General features: G+C 42.8%; 1 protein-coding gene across 3 annotated transcripts in view; it reads right to left on the reverse strand.

The window, feature by feature from the left end:
- tmem9b (TMEM9 domain family, member B) overlaps positions 1-14,224 on the reverse strand; it is a 76,152-nt gene that overhangs the window by 60,112 nt on the left and 1,816 nt on the right. For all 3 annotated transcript variants that reach the window (XM_070899960.1, XM_070899958.1, XM_070899959.1), the window contains exon 2: positions 5,886-5,977. In XM_070899960.1, coding sequence (XP_070756061.1) covers positions 5,886-5,977 — 92 coding nt within the window. The remainder of the gene's footprint in view (positions 1-5,885; positions 5,978-14,224) is intronic.

Genomic DNA, 14,224 nt, shown 5'->3' on the forward strand with positions numbered 1-14,224 from the left:
GAGCGGAGTGCCCTAAGAGGGAGATTAAGTAGACTAGGCCGATATTCCCTAGAGTTTAGAAGAATGACAGGTGATCTAATTGAAACATATAAAATTCTTAAGGGACTTGACAGGATTAATGCCGAGATGTTTCCCCTGGCTAGGAAAACAACAACATGGGGTCACAGCCTCAAAATAAAGGATTGTCCATTTAGGACTGAGGAGGAGGTGGTGAAATTTCTTAACTCAAAGGGTTGTGAATCTTTGGAATTCTCTTCCCCAGAGAGCTGTGGATGCTCAGTCGTTGAGTATATTCAAGAGAGAGGTCGATAAATTTTGGGGAGCAAAGGGAATTAAGGGATATGAGGATAGTGCGGGAAGGTGAAGTTGAGGTAGAAGATCAGCCATTATCTTCTTGAATGGCGGAGCAGGCTAAAAGGGTCAAATGACCTACTCTAGCTCCTATTTCTTATGTTCTTATGAATGGCACTGAACACTGTGCAGTCATCAGCGGACATCCCCACTTCTGACCTTATGATGGAGGGAAGGTCATTGATGAAGCAGCTGAAGATGGTTGGGCCTAGGATACTGCCCTGAGGAACTCCTGCAGTGATGTCTTGGGGCTGTAATGATGGATCTCCAGCTCCCACAACAATCTTCCTTTGTGCACAGTATGGCTCCAGCCAGTGAAGAGTTTACCCCCTGATTCCCATTGACTTCAGTTTTACTAGGGTTTCCTTGATGCCAAACTCAGTCAACTGCTGCCTTGATGTCAAGGGCAGTCACTCTCACCTCACCTCTGGAATTCAGCTCTTTTGTCCATGTTTGTAATGACTGTAATGAGGTGTGGAGCCGAGTGGTCCTGGCGGAACCCAAACTCGCATCGGTGAGCAGGTTATTAGTGAGTAAGTGCCGCCTGATAGCACTGTCGACGATACCTTCCATCACTTTGCTGATGATTGAGAGTAGTCTGTTGGGGTGGTATGTGGCACGATTGGATTTTTCCTGCTTTTTGTGGACAGGACATATCTGGGCAGTTTTCCGTATTGTCGGATAGATCCCAGTGTTGTAGCCGTACTTGAACAGCTTGCCGAGAGGTGTGACCAGTTCTGGAGCACAAGTCTTCAGCACGACTGCCGGGACGCTGTCGGGCCCATAGCCTTTGCTGTATCCAGTGCGTTCAGCTGTTTCTTGATGTCACATGGAGTGAATCAAATTGGCTGAACTCTGGCTTCTGTGATGATGGCCAATATGGATCATGCACCGGCACTTCTAGCTGAAAAATGGTTGCAAACGCTTCAGCCTTGTCTTTTGCACTCATGTGTTGGGCTCTGCCATCATTGGGGATGGGGAAATTCATGGAGCCACCTCCTCCCGTTAGTTGTTTAATGGTCCATCACCATTCACGACTGGATGTGGCAGGACTGCAGAGCTTTATTTGTGGGATCGCTTAGCCCTGTCTACAGCATGCTGCTTCCACTTTTCAGCATGCATGTAGTCCTGTGTTTCAGCTTCCCCAGGTTGGCACCTCATTTTTAGATATGTCTAATGTTGTTCCTGGCATGCTCTTCTACATTCCTTATTGAACCAGGGTTGGTAATGGTAGAATGAAGGATATGCCAGGCCATGAGTTTACAGATTGTGGTGGAATACAATTCTGCTGCTGATGGACCACAGCACCTCATGGATGCCCAGTTTTGAGCCGCTAGATCTGTTCTGAATCTATCCCATTTAGCACGGTTTAGTCCCACACATGATGGAGGGTGTCCTCAGTGTGAAGACGGGACTTCGTCTCCACAATGATTGAGGTAGCCACTGCTACCAATGCTGTCGTGGACAGATGCATCTGCAACAGGTAGATTGATGATGACAAGGTCAAGTAATATTTTTCCCTCATGTTGGTTCTCTCACCAACTGTCGCAGGCCCAGTCGGTCAGTAGTGGTCCTACTGAGCCAGTCTTGGTGATGGACATTGAAGTCCCCCACCAAGAGTACATTCTGTGCCCTTGCTACTCTTAGCAGCGGGAGGCCCCAACCTGCATGAGAACACCAGAGGCAGGTCAGGGCCATAAAAGGAACAGCGAGTGGAGGCCTCTGGGAGCGGCGAGCAGAAGCCACTTCAGGGAGCAGCGCGAACTGTTGCAGGAGGTGACGGCAGTGAAGAGTGACGTCATCAAAGGTCCAGGTCGGTGATTGGAGCGTAGGCAGATACAGCAGGAGTGGCGAGGTCGGCGCGAAAGAGCGGCGAGAGGCTGCGGAGGGATGTGATCGTGGCCCAGGGCAGGCGTGAGTTCGGGGCCAGGGGCAGCACGGGCCAGCCCACACTGCAATGTGCGCGCGCACTAGGTCCGTACATCACAGCTTGGGTAATCCTTGCCACTCGACCAAGACCTAGCTCGGTCAAGCCCATGTGGTGGCTGGTGTGCAACGGCCACCACACGTTTAAAAAAATCCACGCACAGGCATCTTTCACCCTTCAGGATGTAGTTCAGGTCCTTCATAGAAACACCTGTGAACTCATCCATTATTGGCATGGAAGCAAGTCATCCTCGTTTCGAGGAACTGCCTATGAGTGACTCTTAGTACTTCTTCCAAGTAGTGTTCATCAGATGAGGAAGGGTAGTAGGTGGTAATCAGCAGGAGGTTTCCTTGCCCATGCTTGACCTGAAGCCATGAGACTTCATGGGATCCAGAGTCAATGTTGAGGATTCCCAGGGCTACTCCCTCCCGACTACACCACTGTGCCGCCACCCCTGGTGAGTCTGTCCTTCTGGTGGAACAGGACATACCCAGGGATAGTGATGGAGGAGTTTGGGACATTGATTCTGTGAGTATGACATACTATCAGCCAATGTCAGGTTGTTGCTTGACTAGTCTGTGGGACAGCTCTCCCAACTTTGGCACAAGTCCCCAGATGTTGGTGAGGAGGACTTTGCAGGGCCGACTAGGCTGGGTGTGCTGTTGTCGTGTCCGTAGCCAGTGCAGAGGTCAGTGCCGGTCCGGTTTTAATCATATTATTTTACAACTGAGTAGCTTGCTAGGCCATTTCAGAGGGCAGTTAAGAGTCAACCACATTGCAGTGGGTCGGGAGTCACATATAGGCCAGATTATAAAGATGGAAGATTTCCTTCCCTAAAGGACATCTAGGTGAACCAGATGGGTTTTTACAACAATCCAATAGTTTCATGGTCACAATCACTGATACTATTTTTTAATTCCAGATTTATTTAATTAACTGAATTTAAATTCCCCAGCTGCCGTGGCGGAATCTGCACTCACGTCTCTGGATCATTAGTCCAGGTTTCTGGATTACTAGTCCAGTAACATAACCACTATGCTACTGTTCCCATGCAAACGCTATGGGCTAGATTATCATCATTTAGCCCTACCACTGGTTTTCCGTTGGTATTTCGGGCTATTTAAAAATCGCTTTTTAAAAAAAATTCCACTTTCACTCAAGGCCGCTAGTTCATCAAATATGACCGGTGGCAGGGCTAACTGTATTTCATTCTTATTTTTGATCGTGCAACACTCAAAATAAAATGAGTGGTAAAAATGGTGTTATTGATGAATTTACCTTTGGTGGTAATTTTCGGTGGTATTTCGGTGTTGGAGTATTGGCTGCAGGTAAAATAAGTGCAGAGTGGGGCTGATGTTTTATTGCTGTTTTTGATCTTGCTGTTAATGTTGTAGTTCTTGCAAAAAATTATTTATTGCCTATTACATTTTTCAAAGTTTACAACATTTTATAACCATTCTTGTACTGTGTCTAACTTTTAGAAAATGAAGGGTAAGACTCAACGATAGAGTGGGCAGTAAAGGTGAAATGTAACTCTCACTGTTCAAGCAAAGTGTTGATTTATGAGCTGATGTTCTCAATATCCTCAAAATGTCCTCCAATTTTCTTAAATATTCTTAAAATGTCCTCCAATTTTCTTAAATAATCCATTAAGCCTCAAATATCCTTAAAATCTAACTCTGAACTCACAAAGATGTCTGTGTAAAACGCAGCCTTCTCTCATGGAATGGACTGCAGCTCCATTTTTTAAAATGGCATCCGTAGCACTGGATTCAATCAGATAAGATCAGATAAGACTGCACTTTTCTCAGCGGTAATTTAGGTATTGATGAATTTACTTCTGGAGGTAATTTTCAGTGGCATTTCGGTGTTGCACACTTAATGACATCATAAAAACGACAAAAAAATAAGATCGGTGGTATTTTTTACCACCGTTGGTAAATCACTGATGAATTTAACACCGGTGGTATTTCAGTGCTAAATTATGAAATTGCCGATATTTCAATGGTACTCTGCGGTGAATTTACCACCGGTGATATTTTTGGTGGTAAATGGTTGAAAAAATGATGAAAATCCAGCCCTATGCTTTAAAACAACATTTAAAGTATATCCTTTTCCAAATGCACTCTAGATAAATAGTCAAGAAATCCTAAAACATATGTTAGATTCACATCAACTGTAGGTCTGCTCAAAAAATCCTAAGATTGAATAGTGTGGCAAACAGAAATGGTGCAATTGTAACTGATGCACATTGTTAAGACAGCATAAAAGGAGTTTTATTCTCCATCTGATTTGGAGTTCCCGATGCCAACACTGGAAACCTAACAGAAATGTTTTGTTGCTCAGTACAGAAATCTTCAGCTTTTTAAAAAATAATTCTCGGAAGGTGGACGTTGCTGGCAAAGTAACATATCCATTACATTTATTGCCCATCGCTAGTTGCCCTGAGAAAGTAGTCATGGTGGTATTGGTGGTGGTGTGCCTTCTTTTAAAACCTCTGCAGTCGTGTAGTGAAGGTACTCCCACAATGCTGATTCTTTGTAGCAGTTTGATGCAATTGAGTGGCTTACTAGGCCATTTCAGGGGACAATTAAGTGTCAACCACATTGGTGTGGGACTGGAGTCACTTAGGGGTAGACTTGGTATGAATGGCAGGTTAGCTGACCTACAAGAAATAAGGTTTAGGTTTCCTTACCTCAAGGAAACTAGTGAACCAGTGGGTTTTTACAACCATCTGACAGCATCATGGTCACTTTTACTGATACTAGCTTTTTACTTTCGGATCTTTTAAAACTGAATTCAAATTCTCAAACTGCCATGGTGGGGTTCGAACTCGCATTCCCTGGATTACTAGTCCAGGCCTCTGTATTACTAGTCCAGTAACATAACCACTACATTACCGCAACTTATATTACACTCAGTCTATAATGGTAAATTCACTTGTCCTTTCTTTATTGGGGAGAATTTATGACAAACTAACTTAAAGGCAATTGCCAGTCTGCTGAAAATATTTTAACAACATCCAACAGGGCAGGCTTTCACACAGAAGAGCAAGATGCTCTGGATATTCCACCTCAAGGGCGACAGGAAAATCAACATTGGCTCAAACAACTGCAAAGGGACATCCCATCAGCCACCCATACAGCAGCACTGACAGGTTTTCAAACTGGGATCCATGAGGGAATCCCAGGGATCCTTGAAGTAAGCAGATTTAAGTCTGTCTGAAGCAGTCTCATGAATTCTGTATTCATATTTTTTGTTGTATTTGTATTTGCTATGAGCACATTATTTTTTATATTGCGTACTACTAAAAGCATTTTCTGCTACAATGATTACAAGGTTTTCCTTTGGGTAGCGGACCATTTCAGACGTTGGGGTGGGGGGGGGGGGCTCTCTGAAAGTGTCAATACTGAAAGGACTCACCCACATAGGAATATTTGAAATTCATTAACTTAGGTTACTGTCCGTCCTACACTCCTTATTGAAAGAGGCAGTCACATCGACTCTTGCAGGAAAATTAATGGAGAGGACGATAAGGAATAAAAAATGAAAAGCAACGGTTTTAAAAAAAATGAGATTTAACATTTTGAGACAGAAGTCTACTTACCAATCCTTCTGCGATACATTCTGGTTATAAATGTGTCCTGCATTATCTTTGTACGGTGGACAAATGCATTTGCACCTGATATCTTCAAAATTCTGTGACAGAACAGATGAATAATTAGGTAACAGTAGCAGTACAACTTCATGCACATTGATTTGAAACTATTGTATGAGCATTGCGCTACCTACTATCGAATGTGTAGGGAGAACTTAGGAACACATGTCTCTTTTGGAACATGCGCTGTGAAGGCCCAATACCATCGCAATGATGGCTTTCCATAAACACTCATGCCACACACCACCGCTGTGAACCACCCCGATTGTCACTTTAAAAAGCATAGTAGAACTGAACTTCAGCATTTAGCACCTATAGGACTGGTACATTTATCTATAATATATCTATCTACAATCAACGAATCACAGATTGATATAGCACAGGAGACTATTCGGCCTATCGTGCCTGTGCTGGCTCTTTGAAAGAGCTATCCAATTAGTCCCACTCCCCTGCTCTCTCCCCATAGATCTACAATTTTTTTCCTTTAAAAGTATTTCTTCAATTCCCTTTTGAAAATTATTATTGAAGTTGCTCCAACACCGTCAGGCAGTTCATTCCAGATCCTAACAACTTACTGAGAGAGTTTTTCTTCATGTCACCTCTGGTCCTTTTGCTAAAATCTTAAATCTGTGTCCTTTGGTTACCGACTCTTCTGCCACTGGAATCAGATTCTCCTCATTTATTCTATCAAAACCCTTCAAGATTTTGAACACCTCTATCAAATCTCCCCTTAACCTTCTCTGCTCGAAGGAGAACTACCACCCAGTTTCTCTCCAAGTAACTGAATTCTTTCATCCCTGGTACCAGTCTAGTAAATCTCCTCTATACCTTCTCCAAGGCCATGACAATCTTCCTAAATTGTGGTGCCCAGAATTGGCCACAATACTCTAGCTGAGGACTAAGCATTTTATAAAGGTTTAACATAACTTCCTTGCTTTTGTACTCTATACCTCTATTTATAAAGCCAACAATCCCATATGCCTTTTTAACAGCCTTGTTAACTTGTCCTGTAATCTTCAAAGACTTACGTGGGTACACCTCCAGTTCTTTGTTCCTGCACCCCTTTAAAATTGTAGCATTTAGTTTACATTGTCTCTCCTCATTCTTCCTACCAAAATGAACCACATCATATTTCTCTGCGTTAAATTTCATCTGCCATGTGTCTGCCCAGTCTGTCTATGTCCTCGTGAAGTCTGTTACTATTGTCCTCGCTGTTTACTACAATTGCGTGTTTCGTGTCATCTGAAAACTTTGAAATTATGCTCTGTATAGCCTAGTCCAGGTCATTAATATACATCAAAAGGAGCAGTGGTCCCAACACGATCCCTGGGGAATACCACTGCACACTTCCCTCCAGTCTGGCAGCATCCTCCCCTTTAATGAAGACAGATGCAAACTTCTCATTTCATACCTCAGCCATGCTTTCTGCCTCAACAAGCACACCTCCTGTTTGGCCCCACCCTTCCTTTTTACTATTTATATGTTTATAAAAGATTTTTGGGTTCCCTTTTATGTTGCCTGCTAATCTATTCTCATATGTTCTCTTTGGCCCTCTTATTTTCTTTTTCAGTTCTCCCCTGCATATTTTGTATTCAACTTAGTTCTGTACTGAATTATGAACATTTATAATAAGCCTCATTTTTCTCTTTCATTTTGATCTCTATATCTTTAATAATCCGGGGAGGTCTAGATTTGGATAGCCTTCCTTTCCCCATCATGGGAATGTGTCTAGTATGTACCCAAACACTCTCCTCTTTAAAGGCCTCAGTTTAAAAAAAAAAACTACGGTTGGAGGAGGTTACAGAGCTGATGGAAGTTAGGCAATTAAAATACATGGGTAAGAATTTTAAATTGAAGGCATGAGAGCACTGGGAGCTGGTTTCAGTCAGTGAGCACAGCGTTGATGGGTGAGCAGGACTATCTTAGGTTAGGATACAAGTTGCAGAGATATGAATGAGCTGAAGTTTATGGAGGGTAGAGCATGAAAGGCCAACCAGGAGAGTACTGGAATACTAGAGTTTGAAGGGAACAAAGGATTGAATGAGGATTTCAGCAGGAAATAGGTGGAGGTGGATAACATTACAGAGGTGGAAGCAGGCAGTTTTTGTGATGGAGAGGACATGGAGTTGGAAGCTCAGGCAGGGATCAAATAGGATGACGAGATTGTGAACACTCTGGTTCAGCTTGAGACAGTGGCCAGGGAGTGGAACGGTATCAGTGGCATGGGTGTGGAGTTTGTGGTGGCAACCAAGGACGATGGTTTTGGTCTGGAGGAAATTGAGGCTCATCCAAGACTGGATGTAGGACAAGCAGTCTGACAACACAGAGGCAGTTCAGGATCGAGAGAAGTGGCGGTGAGACAGAGCTGGATGTCATCTGTGTAGGTATAAAATTTGACACCAGGTCTTAAATTATTTTGCCAAGGGGCAGCATGTAGATAAGGAAGAGAAGGGGACTAACCTTGTGGAGAGCCCATAGACAACAGTTTGGGGCAGGAAGAAAAGTTGGAAATGCTCTGGCTATGATTGGATAAGCAAGTCTGAAACCAAGCAAAGCATATACCATTGACTTGGACAATGGAGGACAGGCATTGAAGGATGATGGTGTAGTTGACCATGTTAAAGACTGCAGAGAGGTTGTGAAGGAGGAGGAGGAGGAGAGATAATGCACCATGGTCACAGTCACAGAGGATACCATTAATGACATTAATTAGGGATCTTTCAGTGCTGTGGCACGAGTGGAAACCTAATTGAAGATATTCAAATATGGAGCTGTGGGAATGAAGGGGCCAATTTGTATCGGCAGTGGATCTAATGCCTGTTTCAGGTGGGCAAACTGAATGATTATAGAGCACTGTAACCAATATGGTGCTTGGCACAATTTTGGTGTGGACTGAGTGTATACATGCCGTACACCATACTGGATCTTTCACAGCCTGTTTCTTTTGAGAAAAGGGTGCTGTGCAATCAGATTTCTAGGCTTATGTTCTTGCAACTGCAGCAATAAATTCCCATTAAATTGCTAAACTCCCCAGATTCTACCCCCCAGATTCAGACTATCAAGCTTCTAAAAACCCACAAATCAAAGCTTTTCCAAAATTTACAGCAATCTCCATCATTACCAGCTCTGTAGGAGCTGCAAATTGCAGAAGGACATGAAGATGCAAGCTGCTTAGTTCTCATCTAAACAGCTACAAAATAATAATTAATAATTGATCAGACTAATCTTTACACCAAAAAGCTGCATAAACCAAACGATCAGTCGCCATCAGGAATCTGCACACAACAGTAAGGCTTAAAATTAAATCAAAAGCTAACACGATGTATACACATGGCACTTACGAATCCCAGGTGATGTAAATAAAGCAGTAGCATTTGTAGACACATTTCCTGTACTGGCAGTAAACACTGACAATTCTCTTCAGAAATTCAGATTATACAATTGCTGAATTATTGGATAAATCATTGGTAGTTCCTAGCTGAATGGTTTTATGATTTAAACTATTTCAGGCTGTAAACTACTATTCTTCCAACAAAATAAGAAAATAAAAACATTGAGAAGGATATCAGTAACCAATAAGTACCCAACAATCTTTTTTGAAGTAAATTAATTCAATATCTAGGTTTCCTAACAGAATGTGTAGTGTAACGTAGCAAAGTTTGCTGATGATACAAAGATGGGGGGAAAAGCAATGTGTGAGGAGGACACAAAAAATCTGCAAAAGGACACAGACAAGCTAAGTGAGTGGGCAAACATTTGGCAGATGGAGTATAATGTTAGAAAGTGTGAGGTCATGCACTTTGGCAGAAAAAAATCAAAGAGCAAGTTATTATTTAAATGGGGAAAGATTGCAAAGTGCTGCAGTACAGCGGGACCTGGGGGTACTCGTACATGAAACACAAAAGGATAGTATGCAGGTACAGCAAGTGATCAGGAAGGCCAATGGAATCTTGGCCTTTATTGCAAAGGGGATGGAGTATAAAAGCAAAGAAGTCTTGCTACAGCAAGATATTGGTGAGGTCACACCTGGAATACTGTGTGCAGTTTTGGTTTTCATATTTACGAAAGGATATACTTGCTTTGGAGGCAGTTCAGAGAAGGTTCACAAGGTTGACTCTGGAGATGAGGGGGTTGACTTATGAGGAAAGGTTGAGTAGGTTGGGCCTCTACTCACTGGAATTCAGAAGAATGAGAGGTGATCTAATCGATACAGATTATGAGGGGGCTTGACAAGGTGGATGAAGAGTGGATGTTTCCACTGGTGGGGAAGACTAGAACTAGAGGGCATAATCTTAGAATAAGGGGCCGTCCATTTAAAACTGAGATGAGTGGAAATTTCTTCTCTGAGGGTTGTGGATCTGTGGAATTCGCTGCCTCAGAGAGTTGTGGAAGCTGGGACATTGAATAAATTTAAGACAGAAATAGACAGTTTCTTACAACGATAAGAGGTTATGGAGAGCTGGCAGGGAAGTGGAGCTGAGTCCATGATCATATCAGCCATGACAAATCTTCTGGAATTTTTTGAGGATGTTTCCAGTAGAGTGGACAAGGGAGAACCAGTTGATGTGGTATATTTGGACTTTCAGAAGGCTTTCGACAAGGTTCCACACAAGAGATTAATGTGCAAAGTTAAAGCACATGGGATTGGGGGTAGGGTGCTGACATGAATTGAGAACTGGTTGTCAGACAGGAAGCAAAGAGTAGGAGTAAATGGGGACTTTTCAGAATGGCAGGCAGTGACTAGTGGAGTACCGCAAGGTTCTGTGCTGGGGCCCCAGCTGTTTACACTGTACATTAATGATTTAGACAAGGGGATTAAATGTAGTATCTCCAAATTTGCGGATGACACTAAGTTGGGTGGCAGTGTGAGCTGCGAGGAGGATGCTATGAGGCTGCAGAGCGACTTGGATAGGTTAGGTGAGTGGGCAAATGCATGGCAGATGAAGTATAATGTGGATAAATGTGAGGTTATCCACTTTGGTGATAAAAACAGAGAGACAGACTATTATCTGAATGGTGACAGATTAGGAAAAGGGGAGGTGCAACGAGACCTGGGTGTCATGGTACATCAGTCATTGAAGGTTGGCATGCAGGTGCAGCAGGCGGTTAAGAAAGCAAATGGCATGTTGGCCTTCATAGCGAGGGGATTTGAGTACAGGGGCAGGGAGGTGTTGCTACAGTTGTACAGGGCCTTGGTGTGGCCACACCTGGAGTATTGTGTACAGTTTTGGTCTCCTAACCTGAGGAAGGACATTCTTGCTATTGAGGGAGTGCAGCGAAGGTTCACCAGACTGATTCCTGGGATGGCGGGACTGACCCATCAAGAAAGACTGGATCAACTGGGCTTGGATTCACTGGAGTTCAGAAGAATGAGAGGGGACCTCAGAGAAATCTTGAAAATTCTGACAGGGTTAGACAGGTTAGATGTAGGAAGAATGTTCCCAATGTTGGGGAAGTCCAGAACCAGGGGACACAGTCTAAGGATAAGGGGTAAGCCATTTAGGACCGAGATGAGGAGGAACTTCTTCACCCAGATAGTGGTGAACCTGTGGAATTCTCTACCACAGAAAGTTGTTGAGGCCAATTCACTAAATATATTCAAAAAGGACTTAGATGAAGTCCTTACTACTAGGGGGATCAAGGGGTATGGCGAGAAAGCAGGAATGGGGTACTGAAGTTGCACGTTCAGCCATGAACTCATTGAATGGCGGTGCAGGCTAGAAGGGCCGAATGGCCTACTCCTGCACCTGTTTTCTATGTTTCTATGATCGTACTGAATGGCGGAGCATGCTCCTATTATGTTCTTATGTCAGAGTAGGCACAGCAAGTGCCACAGGTTTTGCTCAGTGGTAAGAATTCACCAGGACTCTGTTCTCAGAACACTCCTGTTCCTCATTCACATCAATGGAATTCTACATCTGAAGGATTGGGTTTTTTTTTGCAATTTGCTGGTGACATTGCCATTTGGAAATCCTGCACGAAGTCAGAAATCACACCAAAAAGCTTCAGCGATGCCTGAATGATCTGGAAGAACAGGCATGCACGCTGTTCTCCAAAAGGAAAAAAAGCACAAGGAACAGGCAATTTAATTATTGTCAAAACCTATCAAAACTAGCAAAGAGATATGCCTGGGCATAACCTTCCAGAGGAATATAGCTTGGACATGACACACCAATGACATCACCAGGGCATCAGTCAGGTTGGACCAATGCAAGTCCTCTGTGCAAACAGAGAGTAAGCCCAATAACTTCCTCAGACTACACGAATCCTACACCCGTCCAATCATTGAGCGCGCAGGGGGAAGAGTCTCAAGCATGGGAATTTAAGCAGTCAATAACACTGGTGAATCCGTTTTCAGTGGCGTGCTATGTGCTTTGCATCACTGTCCCCACTGCTGGCATCGATGGAATGCACCATTTCTGGAAATCATTTTTTGAAAATGTATTCAGTTTAATTTCAAGGCAGGGGTTACTTTTAGCTTAACGGAACACAAAGACAATGGGGGAATGGAAATAAAAGTTTTAGAAAGTAAATGCACAAAGAAAAAAATAATTGGGGTCAGGTTCAAATTAATTTCTAAACACACCTTTGTAGCCGAGTGAAAGTCTCTTAGTACAAAACTTGGTTGTATATACCTTGTTATTAACTTAATACTGAAAAAAACATTGCAGGCTGCTTGTATTTTTTTAAAGTCTGGTATGTAGTTAAGTTGAATCAATATATTTTTTTCTCCCAAGTACATTTTCAATCATTTTTAAAGAACTTTCATTTAATGATTTTCAAAACAAGGTTTAAGAACATAAGAAATAGGAGCAGGAGTAGGCCACCCGGTCCCTCAAGCCTGCTCCGCCATTCAATAAGATCATTGCTGATCTGATTATGGACTCAGCTCCACTTCCCTGCCCGCTCCCCATAACCCTTTATTCCCCTATCGCTCAAAAATCTGTCTATCTCCGCCTTAAATATATTCAATGACCCAGTCTCCACAACTCTCTGGGGCAGAGAATGCCAAAGATTTACAACCCTCAGAGAAGAAATTCCTCCTCATTTCAGTTTTAAATGGGCATTCCCTTATTCTGAGACTATGTCCTCTAGTTTCTCCTGAGTGCAAATACTCTCTTTGCATCCACCTCGTCAAGCCCCCTCGTTATCTTATATATGTTTCGATAAGATCACCCCTCATTCTTCTGAACTCCAATGAGTACAGGCCCAATCTACTCAACCTATCTTCATAAGTCAACCCCCTCATCTCTGGAATCAAACTAGTGAACCTTCTCTGAATAGCCTCCAATGCAAGTATATCCTTCCTTAAATACTGAGACCAAAACTGTACACAGTACTCGTGTGGCCTCACCAATACCTTGTGCAGTTGTAGCAGGACTTCTCTGCTTTTATACTCTATCCCCCTTGTACATTTTAATACAAAAACCAAAATGGAAGAATAGTTTGTTTTTCCACCCGTAAAAAATGATTAAATGTGATATTATAATCAACACTGTTTGCAACCTGTTCTCTCAAGCAATCCTATCATTTCTGGAAAATTTGCAGTAAAAAATAACCAAAGAAAGGCAACTCAAGATTTAAAAATATATTTAACATTCCCATTTGCATCACTGCGATATTTGATGAATAAACAAACGAGCTCTTAGAACTTAAACATTCCTTTTCAAATTAAGTTAAATGCCCAAGTGGAAAATGCTCCTGGCTGCTCTTAGATTTTAAACATTTTTGGAAGAAAAAGAATGGCTTTCCTTGCTTGCACACAGCAGGGTGGATAAGGGGGAACCAGTGGATGTGCTGGATTTGGATTTCCAGAAGGCATTCGATAAGGTGCCACATAAAAGGTTACTGCACAAGATAAAAGTTCACGGGATTGGGGGTAATATATTAGCATGGATAGAGGATTGGCTATCTAACAGAAAACAGAGTCGGGATAAATGGGTCATTTTCTGGTTGGCAAACAGTAACTAGTGGAGTGCCGCAGGGATTGGTGCTGGGTCCTTAACTATTTACAATCTATATTAATGATTTGGATGAAGGGACAGAGTGTAATGTAGCCACGTTTGCTGATGATACAAAGATGGGTAGGAGAGCAAATTGTGAGGAGAACACAAGAAATCTGCAAAGGGATATAGACAGGCTAAGTGAATGGGCAAAAATTTGGCAGATGGAGTATAATGTGGGAAAATGTGAGGTTATCCACTTCGGCAGAAAAATAGAAAGTGAAAAATTGCAAAGTGCTGCAGTACAGAGGGTTCCTGGGGGTCATTGTGCATGAAACTCTTTTT

This window comes from Pristiophorus japonicus, chromosome 14 (assembly GCF_044704955.1).
Source record: "Pristiophorus japonicus isolate sPriJap1 chromosome 14, sPriJap1.hap1, whole genome shotgun sequence".
NCBI lineage: Eukaryota > Metazoa > Chordata > Chondrichthyes > Pristiophoridae > Pristiophorus > Pristiophorus japonicus.